The sequence below is a fragment of the Bombina bombina genome, chromosome 6, assembly GCF_027579735.1.
Source record: "Bombina bombina isolate aBomBom1 chromosome 6, aBomBom1.pri, whole genome shotgun sequence".
Lineage (NCBI taxonomy): Eukaryota > Metazoa > Chordata > Amphibia > Anura > Bombinatoridae > Bombina > Bombina bombina.
In genome coordinates this window covers 804,934,095-804,955,307 of record NC_069504.1, presented here as the reverse complement: position 1 = coordinate 804,955,307, position 21,213 = coordinate 804,934,095, and the positions used below count along the sequence as shown (strand labels likewise).

Here is a 21,213-nt window from a genome sequence, read left to right as displayed (position 1 = left end):
ATAAATTCATCCACCAATAAAAAAGTGCTGTCCAGAGTACTGAAACCAAAAAAAAGCTTAGATGCCTTCTTTTTCAAATAATGATAGCAAGAGAACGAAGAAAAATTGATAATAGGAGTAAATTAGAAAGTTGCTTAAAATTGCATGCTCTTTCTGAATTACAAAAGAAAAAATTTGGGTACAGTGTCCCTTTAAGTTTGTTTTAAATTTTTTATTGGGGGGGGGGGCTAACACGGCTGTGGTGAAAACGTCATGCTGTCTGTGAGGAAGCTAAAACGTTATTGGACCTTACAACTGGACGATGATCCCAAGCATACCACAAGTTCCACCAAGGCTTGATTGCAGTGGCCATCACAGTCACCTGACTTGAACCCCATAGAAAATCTCTGGTGGGATTTGAAGAAGGCGGTTGCAGCACGCAAACCCAAGAATATTACTGAACTGGAGGCCATTGCTCATGAGTAATGGGCTAAGATTCCTTAGGGACACTGCCAGAAGCTGGTGTTTGGCTATGCATCTTGTTTGTAGCAGGTCATAACTGCAAAAGGGTGCTCAACTAAGTATTAAAGATGCTTGCCAAGAAGGGGTTGAATAATTTTGAAACTGCAGAATTCATTAAAAATTGCATTTTCACTTGAATTTGGGAAAACCACTTGAAGCATTCATTGTGTTGATCTATTTCAATTGCTTTTGTTTGATTTGTTCATTGCAAACAGCTGAAACTATGTAAATTTTGACAATAAACCTGAATTGCAATGAGGGTTGAATCATTTTGATTACAACTGTACTTCCTCATTCAATTTGACTCATTTTGAGTGTTTTTTCCTCCTTGCTGCCATATTGGCCAACCCTTTTGTAGACACACCAGCAGATTTAAAATTCTATTGGTCACACTTTTTAGCCTTCCACACAGATAAGTAACCTTATCTCCCTGTGACTACTAGTGTGGTTATCTGGCTTGACTACAATAGTAGTCCTTTTAACTGTGGAAACTTTTAAAAGCCCCTGCATGCTGGGATATTTAAGATGAGGAGCATTCTGGGATGATTGTCACCATCATAGCTGCTGAACTCCTGAGTAGTCCTCCCAATCAACACTCAATCAATAAGACCTGGCCAAAAGTTGCCCTTGTTAAAAGGGACAGTCTACACCAAATTGTTTATTGTTTAAAAAGATAGATAATCCATGTATTAGCCATTCCCCAGTATTGCATTTACCTCTGTGATTATCTTGTATCTAAGCCTCTGCAGACTGACCCCTTATCTCAGTGCTTTTGACAGACATGCAGTTTAGCCAATCAGTGCAGACTTCTAAAAAACTCCACAGGAGTGAGCACAAAGTTATCTATATGACACACAGTACTGTCTAACTGAAAAACTTTCAAAATTCTCTGAGCAAGAGGTGGGTTTCAACGGTTTAGAAATCATTTTGAGCCTAGCTAGGATTAGCTTTATTAAAAAATACCACCAAGGGAACAAAGCAAATTTAATGATAAAAGTCATTTGGAAAGCTTTTTAAAATTGCATGCCCTATCTGAATCATGAAAGTTTTATTTTGACTAGACTGTCCCTTTAAGTCACAAAATATGATTGTGGTTGCGTCTTCTACCACCAGTGAAAATAATGTCCACAGATCTTTACAGAGAGCTCTAGACATTTGTCCTGATCTGACACTTTAGTACCATAGCTGGATGGTAAGGCTTTCTTTGAGTTCTACACTTTAGCTGCAACCTTGATAAATAGTCCATAATCCTTATGCCTTTTCTGTGACAAGCCTTCTGTGGACCTTGTGGCCTCCCACAACCAACTATTTTAGGTTGCCCTGTATGGATTGAAAATTGATCTGTATGCTGCATTCATTAACTCCTTTGATCATTCATTGGTCCCTAAAATCACATGATCCAACAGTACCACCAGCAGGCCATAGTTATTGCTGCACTCTGGTCACATGATTCTAGGACCTTCCCATTTATGAGGTCATTTTTTGCTTCTCTTTAAGCATAAAGCTCTTTCCTAGGGTCTGTGCTTATGTCTTTATTCCCCTACCTGACCTGTTTGGGAACTTGTTTTAAAAGTTTACCTATCAAGGCTTCCTATTTTTGGACACTCTGGCAATTAGTATATAAGACAGACTAAGTTGTTCCCCACACTGTATTAACCATGAAATATCTCCTGTTTTAACCCTTGCTTTCCTGGGGCACTTGCTTTTTCCATGCTCTCCTTTCTCTCATCCATTGCTCCTGTGCTTAGCTAAACATAAAAACTGGAGAGAGCCAGACAAGTGCTTCAATTAAGATTTAGTGTTAAAGGGACACTAAACCCAAAAAAATTATTTCATGATTCAAGTAGAGAATACAATGTTAAACAACATTACAATGTACTTGTATTAGCTAATTTGCTTCATTCTTTTGATATCCTTTGTTGAAGAAATAGCAATGCACATGTTTCAGCCAATCACACAAAGCATCTATGTGCAGCAACCAATCAGCAGCCACTGAGCCTATCTATATATGCTTTTCAGCAAAGTATATCAAGAGAATTAAGCAAATTTGATAACAGAAGTAAATTAGAAAGTTGTTTAAAATTGTATGCTCTTTCTAAATCATGAAAGAAAAAATTTGGGTTTCATGTCCCTTTTAAGTTTGCTTTTCACTAAAGGTGTAGCCTTTTCGTTGCTTTGATTTCTTGTAGACACCTGTTCTAGCAGCAGGCAGTTCTTGCCCATGCTCAGTAGAGAACTTTGCTGCACAGATCATTTGGCAGTAGAACTTAAGAGTTTATTTTTTCAAAAAAACAAGTAAGCTGTTTTTAAACACAATCTTCTTTTAGTTTATTTTGATTTAACATTAATAACCCCTTAATGACCAGCAATGTACAGGGTACTGGTCATTTAGTCCTTAAGGTCCAGCGCTGTACCCTGGGCTGTTAGCACACCTGTGCCAGACCTGTCGACGTGACCATGCTAATTTTTTCATGCCTTAGGAGTGAGGAAGTGCAGAAATAACATAACGGAGGATACCCCAGGCTAGCAATTGCAGGGACAGGGTGTGCCTGTGATTCCATGCCTGTCAGTGCGATGTCTGAGGTTAGCCAGCAGCAGTACAGTAACTGTCAAAAATGACAGCTATTGAGTATTATACACGTGCATTTGGATCCTCCAAAAAGAGCTGAATCACCCATACTTCGGCATTTGGATGCTAACAAAGGATCTGAATAAATATATCTGAGTATAGAACCAATGGGACAGCCATACTTGCAAATACAAATGGATTGTTTGGGAGTGCAAGACTTATCTAACGACTTATAATGCAAGTGCAGTGAGCGCATTACTAGTTCTTTGCTGTGTGCTATATAAGTATTGGGTATGTTAAATTGCTTTGGTTAAACATTTTGACTTGTAATACGGAAGCAGCCTAATTGTGCAAGGTAATTCAGGCCTAGGTGCCGATTTATCAAGCTCCATATGGAACTTGATGCCCCTTGTTTCCGGCGACAGAAGTTATGAAGCAGCGGTCTAAAGATCCGCCTGCTCTGAGGCCGTGGACAGAAATCAATCCGATCAAATACGATCGGGTTGATTGACACCCCCTGCTAGCGGCTGATTGGCCGCAAATCTGCAGGGGGCGGCTTTGCACCAGCAGATACTGATTTCCTGAATGTTAGTGATATTTTAGATGGACTTCTTCAATAACTTCTAATAAAGATAGATGCACTGTAACTTACCTTTTAATCTAGCCGTGCCATTCTAATACCACATGCTCCTGCGGCCCACTTCAAAATTAATATTTTTTAGTGAGCTAATGGTTTAAACTGTTCTCCAATCAGTGTACTAGCTGCAATAAAAGTGCCATAGGGATAGAGCACTGATTGGAGAACAGTTCAAACCGTTTACTCACAAAAAATATTACTTTAGAAGTGGGCGGCAAGAGCATGCGGTATAAGAATGGCACGGCTAAATTAAAAAGTAAGTTATAGCCCATCTTTATTAGAAGTGATCAATTAAAGTCAATATAAAATATCAATAACATTCAGGATCTGATTATAAAAAGTGGAGAGTTTACCATCACTTTAACTTTCATGATTTAGATCATGCAGTTTTAAACAACTTTGATTATATAAAAAAAAAAAAAAGTACACGCTTTACTCTACGCTTTGCAGTTACCTGTCATGACATCATGGTTTATCTCAGCCACTGAGATTGTGGCATTAGGTATGGGCTCTCCTTGTCTGTCTGTCACAGTGCCTTTAATACCTCGATGTACCTGAAAATAGAATGGAGACATTTCAGTAAGTATGCTATACTTTTACAAAGTACACCAATTAAATCTAGTTGACATACACTGTGTAAATTAAAAACCCAGAGTATTCTACAGGCAAACTGTGTAAGTTAAACACCCAATGTATTCATTAGTAAAAACAAATGCCAAAACCGGTCACACTCTGTAGCAATTGGCTCATTTTGGTGCAAAATGTATTAGAGTAAAATTGCAACATACAGATATTTGTGTCTTGCAATTTTAGTGTAATAAAGCCAGTGCTGAATATCATAGACCGCAGGCATTTTCGGCACACGTTTAACATCCCTACTATGCTGTAGATACATAAATACATAACGATAAGACAGGGATGGGGGAGATGACGGTCAAAATTAAACTTTCCTGATTCAGATAGAGAATGCAATAAAAAAAAATATATATATATTTTATTATATTTTCTTTTTTTATTGGAATCTAACTCTTTCTATGACAGCATACCTAGGTAGATACATGAGCATGCATTTGTCTTGTGCACTGTATAGCAGCAATGTTAACAATAACAAAAAACATTGTTGCAAACACTGCTAGCATGCTCCTAAGCCTATCTAAGTATGCTGTCATGAAAAGGCTTTATCAGGGGATACAAAAACAAACATATTTGATAGCAATTAAAGTATAACTTTTTTTTTTTTTTTTTAAATAAGGAAATTAATAATAAGGAAAGTTTAATTTTTATTTCCATGTCTCGTTAATAGAAGAGGACAATAATAAAGTTGTGTTAGAGTATTTTATTATTGCACTAGTACTTGCTAAGAACGTGAGGCCAAATCAAAAGTTGAGGGCAAAAAACATAGCTTGCACGAAATCCATACCTCTAGTATATTTGCGTTGGTATCACAAGTCAGGGGTGAATGTTGTACAAACATTTGTATGATGTGCACTTCCATAACCATTTTAGCACGTTAATTTCCCTCCAATTTCTATTAGGGCCCACACTAAAAGTCAGAGAACGCTAATGCGCAAAGCTGCCCTAGTACAAAACTTTCGCTCAGGTTGTTTTTTTATTGCTTTGCTAAACACTTTCCATGTTTTTAATTATACACATTAGACCTAACCCTTTCCCTTCCCACCTACCTTGTCATATACCTTATCCCTATACCCTTTTTCCCAAAACCGCAAACCTTTTTTTCCTTATTGTCCCCTTTATTACGCCTTAAAGGGACATGAAGCCCAAACATTTTCTTTCATGATTCAGATAGAGAATGTAATTTCAAACAACTTTCTAATTTACTTCTATTATCTAATCTGTTTCTTTCTCTTGGAATCATTTGTTGAAGGAGCAGCAATGCACTACTGGTTTCTAACTGAACACATGGGTGAGCCAATCACAATCTATATATATATATATATGCAATTATGCAGGCACCAATCAGCAGCTAGAACCTAGGTTCTCTGCTGCTCCTGAGCTTGCCTAGATAAACCTTTCAGCAAATGATAACAAGATAAGGAAGCAAATTAAATAATAGAAGTAAATTGGAAAGTTGGTTAAAATTGTATTCTCTATCTGAATCATGAAAGAACATTTTTGGGTTTCATGTCCCTTTAATTCATTTATTTATGTAGTATCTTAGGGTGTATTTAAAAGACCGGTAGCAACCAACAACTTGTAATACAAGCTCAGTGACCATGCTACTACCACTTTATACTATCTGGTGCCCTATATATGTATTGGGTACTATCAACTTGTAATACCAAATTTAGCATTACTGGGGCAGAGCACAAAATAATGCTCCATGTATAATCGGTATAGCTCAACTTGCCATCTTGCCCTATGTGTTTAATGCCCCAAAAGGGACAGAGCAATCCTAGGAAGGGAGGGAGAACTTGTAATTCCATTGGTCTAATACTGTAGTAGTACAGCAGGGGTTATTGTGTCATGCTTTGTAAAGAGTGTGTGAGTAGGGTCACTTACCTGCTCTATAAAGGTCAGCAAAGCATCCTTGTTGTTTTCCCACTCCTCAGCCAGTTCATTTTCATGAGGGAATTTATCACACCCCAGATAGATGGACAACTCCAGACAATTAGTATGCAGGTAACTAAAGTCGTTCATAGCTGACAAGGAAATGATGAGAAACCGTTATGTAATAAATGTAGAGTTCAACAACAAGTGAATAGTTTATCTATACACTAAAATATGAGGGTGATCTTACATCAAAACCTATTACTACTTTCAATTATGAAATAACCCCAAAAAATAAAGGACTGGTAAGAACAGATCTGAAATATCTACAACTAGTTTTGCTAATTCCTTTAATTTTTTTTCTTGTATACCACACAAAACTTACGTTTATATTTTGAAACTTTATTTTTCATTAAAGGGACATGAAACCCAACATTTTTCTTTTATGATTTAGAAAGAGCATGCCATTTTAAACAACTTTGTAATTTACTTAAATTATCTAATTTGCTTCATTCTCTTGATGTCCTTTATTGAAAAGCATATCTAAATAGGCTCAGTAGATGCTGCTTGGTGGCTGCACATAGATGCCTCGTGTGATTGGCTCATCATTGCTGTTTCTTCAAAAAAGGATATCTAAAGAATGAAGCAAATTAGATAGTAGACGTAAATTGGGATGTTGTTTAAAATTGTATTCTCTCTCTGAATCATGAAATAAATATTTTGGGTTTCATGTCCCTTTAAAATGTGGCATCTAACCCACCATTGTGATAACAGGCATGTAGGGAGACATCTGAAACTCCGCTCCCTTGCTCATTTACAGAAAGCTTTTAAACTTCTCTCGCAATATCAGCTTATCACAGAGTGTATCTCATTCAAGGCAGCCTTAAATGCAGAATATTGCATGGACACTGCAGGTCTTATGTTGTAGCTTGATATTGGCAGAAGCTACCAGAAATTTGTGAGCGATACTACACCTTTACAGTAAATTGTAAGCTCTGCATAAAGTACCTCTTCAACAAGAGTATAAACTATAGATTCTGTTGTCAGTTGATTTGGCATGTTTCTCTACAAAAGTTGTTCTTTAACTAGCCATAGATTTATCATTTCCTGTAATAATATATTGTATTTCATAGTATGTCTTTTTAAGGTTCATATATAAATACTGCTTAACCCCTTACTTCCAGACATTGGTCTCCATTTAGCTCCATTAACGATGCCCATTCCCTTGGTGTAATCATCAGCATGGCAGCTTCCACGGAATGTCTCCCCCATGGTAAGGTGAGCAGAGGCATAGGAGATGGCAAGCCATCGGAATATTGCATGATCAGAAGTCTTGGATAGCCCTTCCTCCTCTTCTCCTCCAACTTCCGCAACCTCATCTTCCTCCTCCTCTTCCTCTTGGTACTGATGGTGACGGGGTCTTTGCTGTGGTTCCTCCTCCTTTGCTTTCTTTGCCATGTCATATGGGTAAGAGACTAGCTTCTCTCCTCCTTGAAAGTTTGCTCCAAGCACAAAGGGAATTTTGTCCATCCAGGCCATTATTGCCTTTGTCTCCACAGCGACCTATAGTTAATATAAATAAAATCACCATCTAGTACTGCACAAGGGAACTATATTACATTTTTATATTTCTAACTAGGGCTTTTCAGCTACTTTGGCACTGCCAGACTCACTGTTGCATCTTCTTCCAGGAAGCTCTCCGGAATCGGTAAGTGATGGTTTGGCACACGATGAGGGACCATTTTCCTTTCCTCGGCTGCCCATAGTCCTGTGTTCAAGTCTGGGAAATTAGTGAAAATATCATAGCCTTCTTCCGTCCAATGTCCAAGAGCCCAATTCCCCAACTCTGAACCCTGGTAGGAGTAAAGAGGAGTGTGAGGACATATGACAACAGCTATCTATGACAGCATTAAACATCAGCTAAAACAAAATAACATTTTCATACGCAAATTGATTACAGTATATTTGTTGCAACAATGGGTTTTTGGTAAGATTACATGAAGTCTCTATTTACCTATAGAATAATATAATTGCAGACCGTAATGTAGAATAAAGTTGGTAGAAGAGAGATGTATTTAAAAAAAAAAAACACCTTGTAATACAAATGAATAATTACTATTACAAGACGTAGTGTCTTACATGAGGACTGACCTCCCCCATCCACAAAACATTGTTTTTGGCGGCACATCTTGCAATAAATTACTGGGTAACTAAAATAAGTGTATTTTGACTATATTTTGTCCTGATTTCTGGAAATGAGTCTTGAGTCTCGCTTTTCACACAGTAAGCTTTTTTTTTTGTTCTTAATCTGACTATTAAACATTAGTATGGCTGCATTCCCAGAAGACACATTTTCTATATAAAATTGGGAAAATACCAGTATAGGATCAATAGTGTAAGGAGGTATGCAGGACTCCTTCCAAAAGAACATGCGCTTTTACACAACTTTCTTATTTACTTTTATCTAATTTGTAAGTTCTCTTGGTATTCTTTGTTGAAGTAGGCTCCACAGCAGCAATGCACTATTGGAAGCTAGTAGATGTGCAGGCCAGAAAATTTAATTTCGGACAAAATTTTCTTTCCGAATATTTAGGGAAATTAGTTTTCCCGAATATTCAGTGGCTACACTATTCGGTATTCGTTTAGTTTGAAATTAAACGAATACTGAATTATCGTTATACATTTATATTTATTTTCGTTATATCGAATGTAAATGTTTCAAAGCTACAGGTGAAAAGTTCACCTGTAGCTACAATACTTACCTTAATATGCTCTCCGGAGAGCACATTAAGGTAAGTATTAAACCCTTAAAATAAATGTTTTAAGTAAACAAATGCATAATGACGATTATTTTCATTACTATTTTTTCATTTTCTTTCATTTTCGTAGATGCATCCTATGGATATGCGTTTCGTTAAAACAAAACAAAAATCCGCAAACTAATGCACATCTCTACGAGCTAGCTGCTGATTGGTGGCTGCGCATATATGCCTCTTGACATTGGCTCACCCAATGTATTAATCTAGATCCCAGTAAGTCAATTCTTCTCCTTCAACAAAGGATACCAAGACAATAAAGCAAATTTAATAAAAGAAGTAAATTGGAAAGTTGTTTAAAATTATACGCTCTATCTGAATCATGAAAGAAAAAATGTGGAATTGATATCCTTTTAAGTCATATTACATGTAATAAATTTAGACATTTTTATATTATTTTGCAATGGTAAAGGCCTCTCACTTACCATTTGACTGGCAATCTCATACCCATCAGGGTTTAGAGATGGCACAATATGAATTCTTGTCTCATGTACAAGGTGTGAGACACGAGGGTTCCCGTCTCGGAATTCTCTACACATGAACTGCATGAGAAAAAGTAATAGCTCCCGACCTAGAACCTCATTACCATGAAGGCCTGCTGTGTACCGGAACTCTGGTTCTCCTGTAACAAGAGATTCTCTGAATTAGGGAAATAAGAGCTACTTCATTGAATGTATGTTTTGAAAAATCACCAGTCCTAGATTCCCAAGTACAGCAAACATATCTATATAGCAGTAAAAGGGTTAAAGGTTGCTAATCGTTTATTAATCAATCGTATGTGAAAACTACAAATGTCCTACAATAAAAACAATTGCATTTATAATAAAGAAAAAAGATTGCATTTATAATAAAATCCTATAACAAAAATATAGTTTTGACCTGGGGGATCAAAGTCCTGTCCTTCAGCTTCTATGAGAATTTCAAGAATATTTCATTTTAACAGCAATAAGAATAAGTTTATCTACATTATGCGATAAGTGGAAATAGGTTTAAATAGTCTTCTCCACTTTTACACAGTGCCGGATTGGCCTACCAGGATACCAGGAGATTTCCCGGTGGGCTGCAGCACCTGGGGATGGAAAGCAATAATTTAAAGGGGTGATTAATTGATGCAATTGGGTTGTAGGGTTGATATATAGCATCATTCTAACATTTTTAATTTAATACAAAGTAATATACTTTATTTCTGAAAAAAATATTGGGGAAGGAGTGTCCCAGTAATTCCCTTTAGGAAAAATGGGGCATGTGCATTCTACCGTCTCAACGGAACATAGGACTGGTCTTCATATTTTCCAGTGCTGCTTTTTATTCCCAGTCCGGCCCTGCTTTTACAACCAGGATGAAGAAATCCAGTGAAATCTGTAGTTACACCATATCTTTTGATTTGAGAAACTATGTAAATCTTTAGGTCAACAGTGGTGGCCATACCTATCTCATGCTCTCCTGGGTTGTCGGAAATCTCCATGGCATAAATCTTCAATCCTTTTGGTGTCTTTCCCACATTGTAAATTCTAGTAATGGTCGGACACTCTTCATTTACAACTTTCATGAGCTGCAGACATTACAACAGAAAGCATGAGTGTGGTAGTGAGGGGGCGAATCTAGACATATATAAGGTGTAAAAATAGGATACATTTTTTTGAATTGATTGGAAAAGTAAGTGACACTGCTTACCTGTCTCATGTCTTTATAGCTGTGATGTCTAAAATCCAAATTATCTGAAGAAGTTATCACTTCATTCTGACTGTAATAACTCACTACATCTGGAAGGAGAAAGAAGATGGTTACATTAAAGGCACGTTTTATCAATCTGCGAGCGGACATGATTTGCAGATTGTGGGGCGCATTTGTTCCCCATATTTAACATTGCACGGGCGAATGCTTGTGCAAGACCGCCCCCTACCCTTACACAACTGACTGCGTGAGATTAAGGCTTGCCAATCACCTAAGTTGAATGAATCTGGGGTGATTTTCATCCGCCAATAACAAATTGGCGAGAGAGTATTAAGCAGCTGTTTATCAAATAAGCGAGCTTGCAACTGATCGAGGAATTCACCTCTTGATAAATCTTGCCCTTGGACTTTCCAAAGGAGAGAGAAGGGCACTGGCATTACTACAGTTTAATCTGATATCAGCACCATTAGCACAGGGTACGTTATTCTTAGCACAACCTTACACAAAGAATTGCGCACAGTCTGGAATGGCGTGGGTGGTAAAAAAAAGGTTCTCTCATATTACACATCATGAGTTAAGTGTTGCAGAACACTTAAACTTAAAAAAACGTAAAATATATTAAAAAAAAAGAATCTCACTCATTTTATGCATATTAAACATAAAAGTGAGGTTTATAATTGAATTTGTTTTTTTACAGCACTTTAAAGGAATATGATCTATGATCAGGTGCTAGACTAGAAAGGGCTCAAAGGTGTATAGGTATGTGTGTATATGTATGTATGTATGTGTGTGTGTGTATATATATATATATATATATATATATATATATATATATATATATACATACATACACACAGTATATTTATATATATATGTATGTGTGTGCGCGCAGTGTTTAATGTATATTTCAATACAAAACCATAGTTTCAAAGTAAGTGAAGAGCGCCACTATTTGACCTTCGGCTTAGGCTAAATCCCTCCCTTCATAGACTGGGCACGCTGAAAACCCCATGTCGCCTATCTCTCAAGAGCTATGTGTTTATGGAGCTTAAAGGGACATAAAATAAGTTGGGATAGAGACAAAATATAATATAAAATGTACTTTAAATTACTTTACCTGCAAATTTATACTGCAGTGCTTTGCCATTACCCCTTTCTTTTAAGTTTCCAAATTGTATAGCTCTAACTCCCCCCACACAATTGCTTCTATGGTTGTATCTGTATCCACCTTTGATTTGGTAGAATGCAAGACTTTAACACTCATTATCTGCTGGAGCATGCCTAGAAGCAAATAAGCAGCTGTGAACTAATTTGAAATACAATGCCTGTGTTTCTGATGCTAAACACTGATAAGTGGGGTGGATCAGACTACTCCAGACAGCATGGCTATGTAACTAATTTTGCATATTTTTGAAAATTATTTTAAAATACTTGGCAGCAATTTTTTAAAAATGTTTTAATGCAAACTATTTTTTACTTAATTAGCTCTTTTAGGATATGCACAGATCTCAAAATGTTTTATGGCACTTTAATTATCTGACCTTATAGAAACTATGTGATATATCTTAGTAGGGGACATATAGGATGCATATATCTATTATATAGGGGCTGCTCACTGGAAACAGGACATCCCAGCACCTCCAACCGCATGCACAGACTGCCGTTCCAGTTCTGTGGGTAAATACGGATAAATCTTGCTACCACAGGCTCTGGGAAATCTGTCTGCACTGGTGTGTCTTTATCCACGTTGGCGTAAAATAGCTGTGAAGAGAGAGAAAGAACAGATCATTATAGTATACTGCCATTCTTCTCCCATATCTTCTATCGTGTAGGCCCCAGTGTACAGCAGTTATAATAATATAGTCATGCCTTTTTGTATGGGCAAACACACGTACACATACGCATGCTCCCTGCATAATACAGTAATAAAGAAACACCTTTAGCAATGGAAGAATGCACACATGCAGAGAGTCTCACCATCTCTTCATATCCATTGCTGTACAAGACCCATTTCTGGCTGTCATTACTGAACCCCACATGGAATGACGTCACAAAGTCATCACTGCCAAAGACAGAAGGACAAACATATAAATTAATATGACCGAGTGCTAGTTAATCCCATGGCCATGCAAGGAGGGGAGAGCAAGAGGGACAATCATTCCCTTGGTCTGATTTTATGTATAAGCAGTAGTAGAGCCCTAAACTCAGCCCTTCACGCAACCTTCAGGGACATGTGACTCCTCACTGGAAAGAAATCTTTTATCTTTGTTTTTTATATAGTGTAAAAATGAAGTTTTCTAACCTGTTAGACACCAGGGCTAGGGTAAACAATTGTAGAAGGGCTATGGAACTGCTCATATAGCAGCCCAAGAAATAAAAAAAGTTACACGCGAAAAACCTTAAAGGGACAATAAACACTAGATAGAATGATGCATTCAAAGAAAAGATTTACAAAATAAGTGTAAAGTTTAAGTGTCTATAAAACAATGGGAGCTGCCATGTTGTAACTTAGGTTGCCTTCTCTGCTGTGGCCAATTCGGAACAGTTATATAGGTCATTAGAGTGTGCGGCCAATGACCGTGTGTAATAGAACAGTGTTCTGCACTTCCTAACTTCTAACAGGAACTGAAACGTTTACAATTTCAGAATGGAATTACAGGAAAAGGGGTCAAAATAAATAATAAAAGTGCATCGCATTTGCAATTTGCTGGTTTTTTTTAAAATATACAGTTTATAATTTTATATGACCATCTCAAAGTGTTTAATGTCCCTTTATGGGACAGTAAAGTCAAAATAAAACAAATGGATTGGAATATGAAATTTAAAAAAACTTTCCAATGTACTTCTGTTATCAGTTTTGCGTAGTACTTTTTATGTCTTTGTTAAAAAATTATCCTAGGTGAGCTCAGGAGCGTGCACGTGTCTCTAGCCATTTGGTAGCATTGTTTATAGCAATGTTATACATAGATACAAACAGTGCTGCCATAGATTGCTAAAGACATATGCGCACTCATGATCAGCCTACCTAGATTTACTCTTCAAGAGAACAAAGGAAATTTGATAAGAGAAGTTAGAAAGTTGTTTGAAATCACATTTTATCTGAATCATTAAAGTTAATTTGGACTTTACTGTCCCTTTAAAAAAGAGATAACCTTCCACCTTAGCTTGAGAAGACAAGTGACTCTCTGGTTATTACTTGGGAAATGTAAAATGCTGTATTTCTAACTTATTGGACATCAGGCTGTGACATTTGGAGCCATAATACCCAAATGTTTAAACACTTCAAAGTGATGCAACATAGCTGTAAAAAGCTGACTAGAAAATATCACCTAAACATCTCTATGTAAAAAAGAAAGAAATTTTACCTCAAAAGTTTCTCAGTAGCCACATCCCATTGTAAAGGACTTCTAAGCAACAAATCAGTATGTCTGTCCCGGGACAGCGGAAGGAGCGAGCTTTCGTGCACTCTCATCTTATTTCCCTATTCAGTGTAAGGAAGTTTACAATGAAATCTCATGAGAGTTAAGTCAAATCTCATGAGATCACAGTAAAAGAGTTCATGACCTCAGCACTGTTGATGCTGATTGGCTGCTGTTCATTTCTTCATTTTTTTATTTTTTTTTACCAGCAGAACTTACTCTGCTGAGCTGAGGAAATTGTGAGGTAAAATATCTTCCTTTTTTACATAGAGATGCTCAGGTGATATTTTCCTGTCAGCTTTTTACAGTTATACTGCATCAGTTTCAAGTGATTTAGCATATGAGTATTATGTCCCTTTAACCAAACGTTAACTGAAATTTGTGTTTAAGACACAAAACTGTGTCTTAAACAAAATGAACCCCCCCCCATAAGACTCCCTAATGTAAAATATAAGAGACCCCCAGGGGTAGACTGTGACCTATTGGGCAATCAGTCACTTACCAAGGGCACCCACATGGGCCCACATCCCATACGACCGGTTGAAAAAGAAATGCAAGTTTTTATTTTACATTGACCTGATATTGACCATCTAAACATACTCATTGTCAGATGTCAATGCGGATAAGCTGTATTGGTAATCTTTACTGGTGTCGGCCATATTTGAATGGCCTTACCAGTGCTTAAACAAGAGATGGTTTTGTGGAGTATGACTGGGATAGGACTCAGGGTAGGGTGAAGTGGGTCCTTAAACTTTATTGCCCAGTGACGCCATAGGTTATCCATCTGCCCCTGGAGATTGCTCTTACAAATGGGTGGTATCATGACCTTGTAGATACCATAAGGTTGATGAAAAATGGTGACTAATCAATCCACTAGATACAGCATTCAGTGAAACATTGTTACAAACATTGTTGCAAACACTGCTGCCAATACACTTGAAAGCTCCTGAGTCTACCTCTCTATGCTCTAATGAAAAGGAGCTAAAGTTCAGCAAAAGGATGCAGATAGAAAGAGGTCAATTTGATAAAGTTTTTTTATATAAATTTATGATATATCTAAATTGTGAAAGTTTAATTTAGACTTCCATGTCCCCCTTTAGCTTAAAGTGTTGGTAAATTCTAGCGTTTGTGAAACACTATTGGAACAAATTAAGTGGACTTTCATTCATGAAGTATAACATTTATTTGTTCCAAGCGATCGCCGTTCTGAGCTGCTAAGGCAGCCCCCCAGCAGAATGCTATTTTCCTTAGGTGACGTTTCCACCTCTTAGCCAATAGCTGTGCGGGGAAATCTGGCTTGGCCCCGCGATTGCGGTGCCATGCCATATCTCCCAGCACAGCTATAGAGTTAATTAGTGCTCCACTTGTAATCTGGACTAAAATGTTTAACAAATAAGAGGATTGTAGTCTCTTTATGACATACAGCAGAAGACGTTATAGGTGAAATAACTTACAGTATCAGTGAGTCACGTCCTTGAGTTATTACTCCAGTGAATAATGTATTCCTCCTTGTGTCCACCTCTAACCACTGTGCCCGGCCGTCATCCTCAGCACACCAAGCCCCATCAAAGAAATCATCCTCATTTGCACCTGACTAGAAGAAATTGAGAAATAATTGGAAAGGAGAAAGTGAGAGAACCAAGGGAGCAAGAACGAAGATCAAAAAAAGTACAATAGTCACATTGGTATTAAAAAAAGTGGTGAGGTCCTGGATAGAACAAAGGGCAGGTAAAAAAAGTTAGAGAGAAAGAACTGAAGACACAAATGTACATTAAAGGGACAGTCTACACCATAATTTTAATTGTTTTAAAAGATACATAATCCCTTTATTACCCATTCCCCAGTTTTGCATAACCAACACAGTTAAATTAATATAATTTTTACCTCTGTGAGTACCTTGTATCTAAGCATCTTCTGACAGCCCTCTGATCACATGACTTTTTATTTATTATCTATTGACTTGCATTTAGTACTGTGTTGTGCAGACTCTTTAGTAACTCCACAGGCGTGGACACAATCGGCTAGATTTGGAGTTTTGTCGGTAACGACCCGAAAAACTAACGCCGGCTTTTTTCTGGCCGCACCATAAAAATAACTCTGGTATTGAGAGTCCAAAGAATGGCTGCGTTAGGCTCCAAAAAAGGAGCGTAGAGCATTTTTAACGCAGCTTCAACTCTCGATACCAAGCGGCCAGCCTCAAAAACGTGCTCGTGCACGATTCCCCCATAGGAAACAATGGAGCTGTTTGAGCTGAAAAAAAACAAACACCTGCAAAAAAGCCGCGTTCAGCTCCTAACGCAGCCCCATTGTTTGCTATGCGGTAACCCTTCCTATGTCTGCACTTAACACTCTAACATGTACCCCGAGTCTAAACACCCCTAACCTTACACTTATTAACCCCTAATCTGCCGCCCCCGCTATCGCTGACCCATGCATATTATTATTAACCCCTAATCTGCCGCTCCGTAAACCGCCGACCCCTATATTATATTATACATTATCCCTATGTACCCCTAATCTGCTGCCCCTAACACCGCCGACCCCTATATTATATTTATTAACCCCTAATCTGCCCCCCACAACGTCGTCTCCACCTGCCTACACTTATTAACCCCTAATCTGCCGAGCGGACCTGAGCGCTACTATAATAAAGTTATTAACCCCTAATCCGCCTCACTAACCCTATAATAAATAGTATTAACCCCTAATCTGCCCTCCCTAACATCGCCGACACCTAACTTCAATTATTAACCCCTAATCTGCCGACCGGAGCTCACCGCTATTCTAATAAATGGATTAACCCCTAAAGCTAAGTCTAACCCTAACACTAACACCCCCCTAACTTAAATATAATTTTATTCTAACGAAATAAATTAACTCTTATTAAATAAATTATTCCTATTTAAAGCTAAATACTTACCTGTAAAATAAACCCTGATATAGCTACAATATAAATTATAATTACATTGTAGCTATTTTAGGATTAATATTTATTTTACAGGCAACTTTGTAATTATTTTAACCAGGTACAATAGCTATTAAATAGTTAAGAACTATTTAATAGTTACCTAGTTAAAATAATTACAAAATTACCTGTAAAATAAATCCTAACCTAAGTTACAATTAAACCTAACACTACACTATCATTAAATTAATTAAATAAAATACCTACAATTACCTACAATTAAACCTAACACTACACTATCAATACATTAATTAAATACAATATCTACAAATAACTACAATGAAATAAACTAACTAAAGTACAAAAAATAAAAAAGAACTAAGTTACAAAAAATAAAAAAATATTTACAAACATAAGAAAAATATTACAACAATTTTAAACTAATTACACCTACTCTAAGCCCCCTAATAAAACAACAAAGCCCCCCAAAATAAAAAATGCCCTACCCTATTCTAAATTACTAAAGTTAAAAGCTCTTTTACCTTACCAGCCCTGAACAGGGCCCTTTGCGGGGCATGCCCCAAAAAGTTCAGCTCTTTTTCCTGTAAAAAAAAACATACAATACCCCCCCCCAACATTACAACCCACCACCCACATACCCCTAATCTAACCCAAACCCCCCTTAAATAAACCTAACACTAAGCCCCTGAAGATCATCCTACCTTGTCTTCACCTCACCAGGTATCACCGATCCGTCCTGGCTCCAAAATCTTCATCCAACCCAAGCGGGGGTTGGCGATCCATCATCCGGTGGCTGAAGAGGTCCAGAAGAGGCTCCAAAGTCTTCATCCTATCCGGGAAGAAGAGGCGATCCGGACCGGCAACCATCTTGATCCAAGCGGCATCTTCTATCTTCATCCGATGACGACCGGCTCCATCCTGAAGACCTCCACCGCGGACCCATCTTCTTCCGGCGACGTCCAACTGAAGAATGACGGTTCCTTTAAGGGACGTCATCCAAGATGGCGTCCCTCGAATTCCGATTGGCTGATAGGATTCTATCAGCCAATCGGAATTAAGGTAGGAATATTCTGATTGGCTGATGGAATCAGCCAATCAGAATCAAGTTCAATCCGATTGGCTGATCCAATCAGCCAATCAGATTGAGCTCGCATTCTATTGGCTGTTCCGATCATTTTGTACTTTAGTTAGTTTATTTAAATGTATTTTTTTGTAGGTATTGTATTTAATTAATGTATTGATAGTGTAGTGTTAGGTTTAATTGTAGGTAATTGTAGGTATTTTATTTAATTAATTTAATGATAGTATAGTGTTAGGTTTAATTGTAACTTAGGTTAGGATTTATTTTACAGGTAATTTTGTAATTATTTTAACTAGGTAACTATTAAATAGTTCTTAACTATTTAATAGCTATTGTACCTGGTTAAAATAATTACAAAGTTGCCTGTAAAATAAATATTAATCCTAAAATAGCTACAATGTAATTATAATTTATATTGTAGCTATATTAGGATTTATTTTACAGGTAAGTATTTAGCTTTAAATAGGAATAATTTATTTAATAAGAGTTAATTTATTTCGTTAGAATAAAATTATATTTAAGTTAGGGGGGTGTTAGTGTTAGGGTTAGACTTAGCTTTAGGGGTTAATACATTTATTAGAATAGCGGTGAGCTCCGGTCGGCAGATTAGGGGTTAATAATTGAAGTTAGGTGTCGGCGATGTTAGGGAGGGCAGATTAGGGGTTAATACTATTTATTATAGGGTTAGTGAGGCGGATTAGGGGTTAATAACTTTATTATAGTAGCGCTCAGGTCCGCTCGGCAGATTAGGGGTTAATAAGTGTAGGCAGGTGGAGGCGACGTTGAGGGGGGCAGATTAGGGGTTAATAAATATAATATAGGGGTCAGCGGTGTTAGGGGCAGCAGATTAGGGGTACATAGCTATAATGTAGGTGGCGGCGCTTTGCGGTCGGCAGATTAGGGGTTAATTATTGTAGGTAGCTGGTGGCGACATTGTGGGGGGCAGATTAGGGGTTAATAAATATAATACAGGGGTCAGCGGTGTTAGGGGCAGCAGATTAGGGGTACATAAGGATAATGTAAGTAGCAGCGCTTTGCGGTCGGCAGATTAGGGGTTAATTATTGTAAGTAGTTTGCGGCGACGTTGTGGGGGGCAGATTAGAGGTTAATAAATATAATATAGGGGTCGGCGGTGTTAGGGGCAGCAGATTAGGGGTACATAAGTATAACGTAGGTGGCGGTCGGCAGATTAGGGGTTAAAAAAATGTAATCGAGTGGCGGCGATGTGGGGGGGCCTCGGTTTAGGGGTACATAGGTAGTTTATGGGTGTTAGTGTACTTTAGAGTACAGTAGTTAAGAGCTTTAGAAACCGGCGTTAGCCCAGAAAGCTCTTAACTACTGACTTTTTTCCTGCGGCTGGAGTTTTGTCGTTAGATGTCTAACGCTCACTTCAGAAACGACTCTAAATACCGGAGTTAGAAAGATCCCATTGAAAAGATAGGATACGCAATTGACGTAAGGGGATCTGCGGTATGGAAAAGTCGCGGCTGAAAAGTGAGCGTTAGACCCTATTTTGAGTGACTCCAAATACCAGCGGTAGCCTAAAACCAGCGTTAGGAGCCTCTAACGCTGGTTTTCACGGCTAACGCCAAACTCCAAATCTAGGTCATAGTTATCTATTTGGCCCACATGAACTAGCAGTCTCCTGTTGTGAAAAGCAAATAAAAAGCATGTGATAAGAGGCTGTCAATAGAGCCTTTGAAACAGGCAGAAATTTAGAGGTTTAAATGTTATAAAGTATATTTATCTAACAATGTTGGTTGTGCAAAGCTGGGGAATGGGTAATAAAGGCGTTATCTATCTTTTAAAACAATATCAATTTTAGTGTTGACTGTCCCTTTTTATATTGAAAAGAAGTGTTAGTAAATACAAGAGAGAGGATGGGCACTGGATAGTTGGAAATGATTACTATATCACAGCAACTAGATCAAATTATTCAGCCCTCACTGATTTACTTATACCGACCCCAAAGACACAGATCTATCACTGCACCTACATGTTTCTCTGTACCTGATCCCTGTTTTACCATGACCGCTCTCACGCCATCACCCTTTGTGCAGGCATTTATTTCTGTCCTGATAATGATATATAATTCCTGATCCCAAAAACCTACCTGCATGTTGAGTCTCCCTCGTTGTGCGTGGAGCCCATGGCGTAGCATAGAGGAGGCAAGAATCTGATCATCCTCTATCCGATGGGACTCCAGACCAATTGGGGGACACTCTAAGAGAAACGAGAATAATACAGTAGTTGAATATAATAAAGACAGTTATGTTTGTAAGACAGCTAGAAAAGCAGGAAAACATAGACATGCAGAACCATAGTTGCAGACAAATAGATTCCAAGATATCGATATTAGTGAACAAACGTCCCTTCCTGGCTTGTGCACATATCTCAAGCCTTGGTTTTTGGCACTAAAATTGCTTTTAACTCAGCTCCCATGTAACTGAAAAGAACAGTCTAGTCAAATTAAACTTTAATGATTCAGATAGGGCATGTAATTTTAAAGAACTTTCCAATTTACTTTTATCATCAAATTTGCTTTGTTCTCTTGGTATTCTTAGTTGACAGCTAAACCTAATGAGACTCATATGCTAATTTCTAAGCCCTTGAAGACTGCCTCTTATCTGAATGTAGTTGACAGTTGTTCACAGCTAGAGGACATAAGTTCATGTGTGCCATATATATAGATAACATTGTGCTCACGCCCATGGATTTACCTATAAGAGGGCACTAATTGGCTAAAATGCAAGTCTGTCAATAGAACTAAAATAAGCGGGGAGTCTGCAGAGGCTTAGATATAAGGTAATCACAGAGGTAAAAAGTATATTAATAGAACTGTGTTGGTTATGCAAAACTTGGGAATCGGTAATCAATGGATTATCTATCTTTTTAAACAATACAAATTGTTGAATAGACTGTCCCTTTAAAGAGAAAAGCTTCCTCTTTCCAATGAGGGGGTCACATGTATCTCTTAAGAACATGGTCACTTGAGATCTGAAACTGCTGCTGTGAAAAATAAATCTTTACACTAGAAAGGCCACTTACATAAAGAAAACATTCCTGTTTAGACAGAGTGGGC

The 21,213-nt window shown here is 37.7% G+C and overlaps 1 protein-coding gene across 1 annotated transcript in view; it reads right to left on the bottom strand.

Annotated features, from left to right (window-relative positions):
• Positions 1-21,213, bottom strand: part of AEBP1 (AE binding protein 1) — a 78,377-nt gene that overhangs the window by 6,446 nt on the left and 50,718 nt on the right. The window contains exons 11-21 of the mRNA XM_053718138.1: positions 20,245-20,354; positions 15,579-15,718; positions 12,683-12,767; positions 12,322-12,466; positions 10,706-10,794; positions 10,460-10,583; positions 9,457-9,653; positions 7,889-8,068; positions 7,394-7,778; positions 6,228-6,367; positions 4,162-4,261 (exon numbers count right to left, since the gene is read on the bottom strand). Coding sequence (XP_053574113.1) covers positions 4,162-4,261; positions 6,228-6,367; positions 7,394-7,778; positions 7,889-8,068; positions 9,457-9,653; positions 10,460-10,583; positions 10,706-10,794; positions 12,322-12,466; positions 12,683-12,767; positions 15,579-15,718; positions 20,245-20,354 — 1,695 coding nt within the window. The remainder of the gene's footprint in view (positions 1-4,161; positions 4,262-6,227; positions 6,368-7,393; positions 7,779-7,888; positions 8,069-9,456; positions 9,654-10,459; positions 10,584-10,705; positions 10,795-12,321; positions 12,467-12,682; positions 12,768-15,578; positions 15,719-20,244; positions 20,355-21,213) is intronic.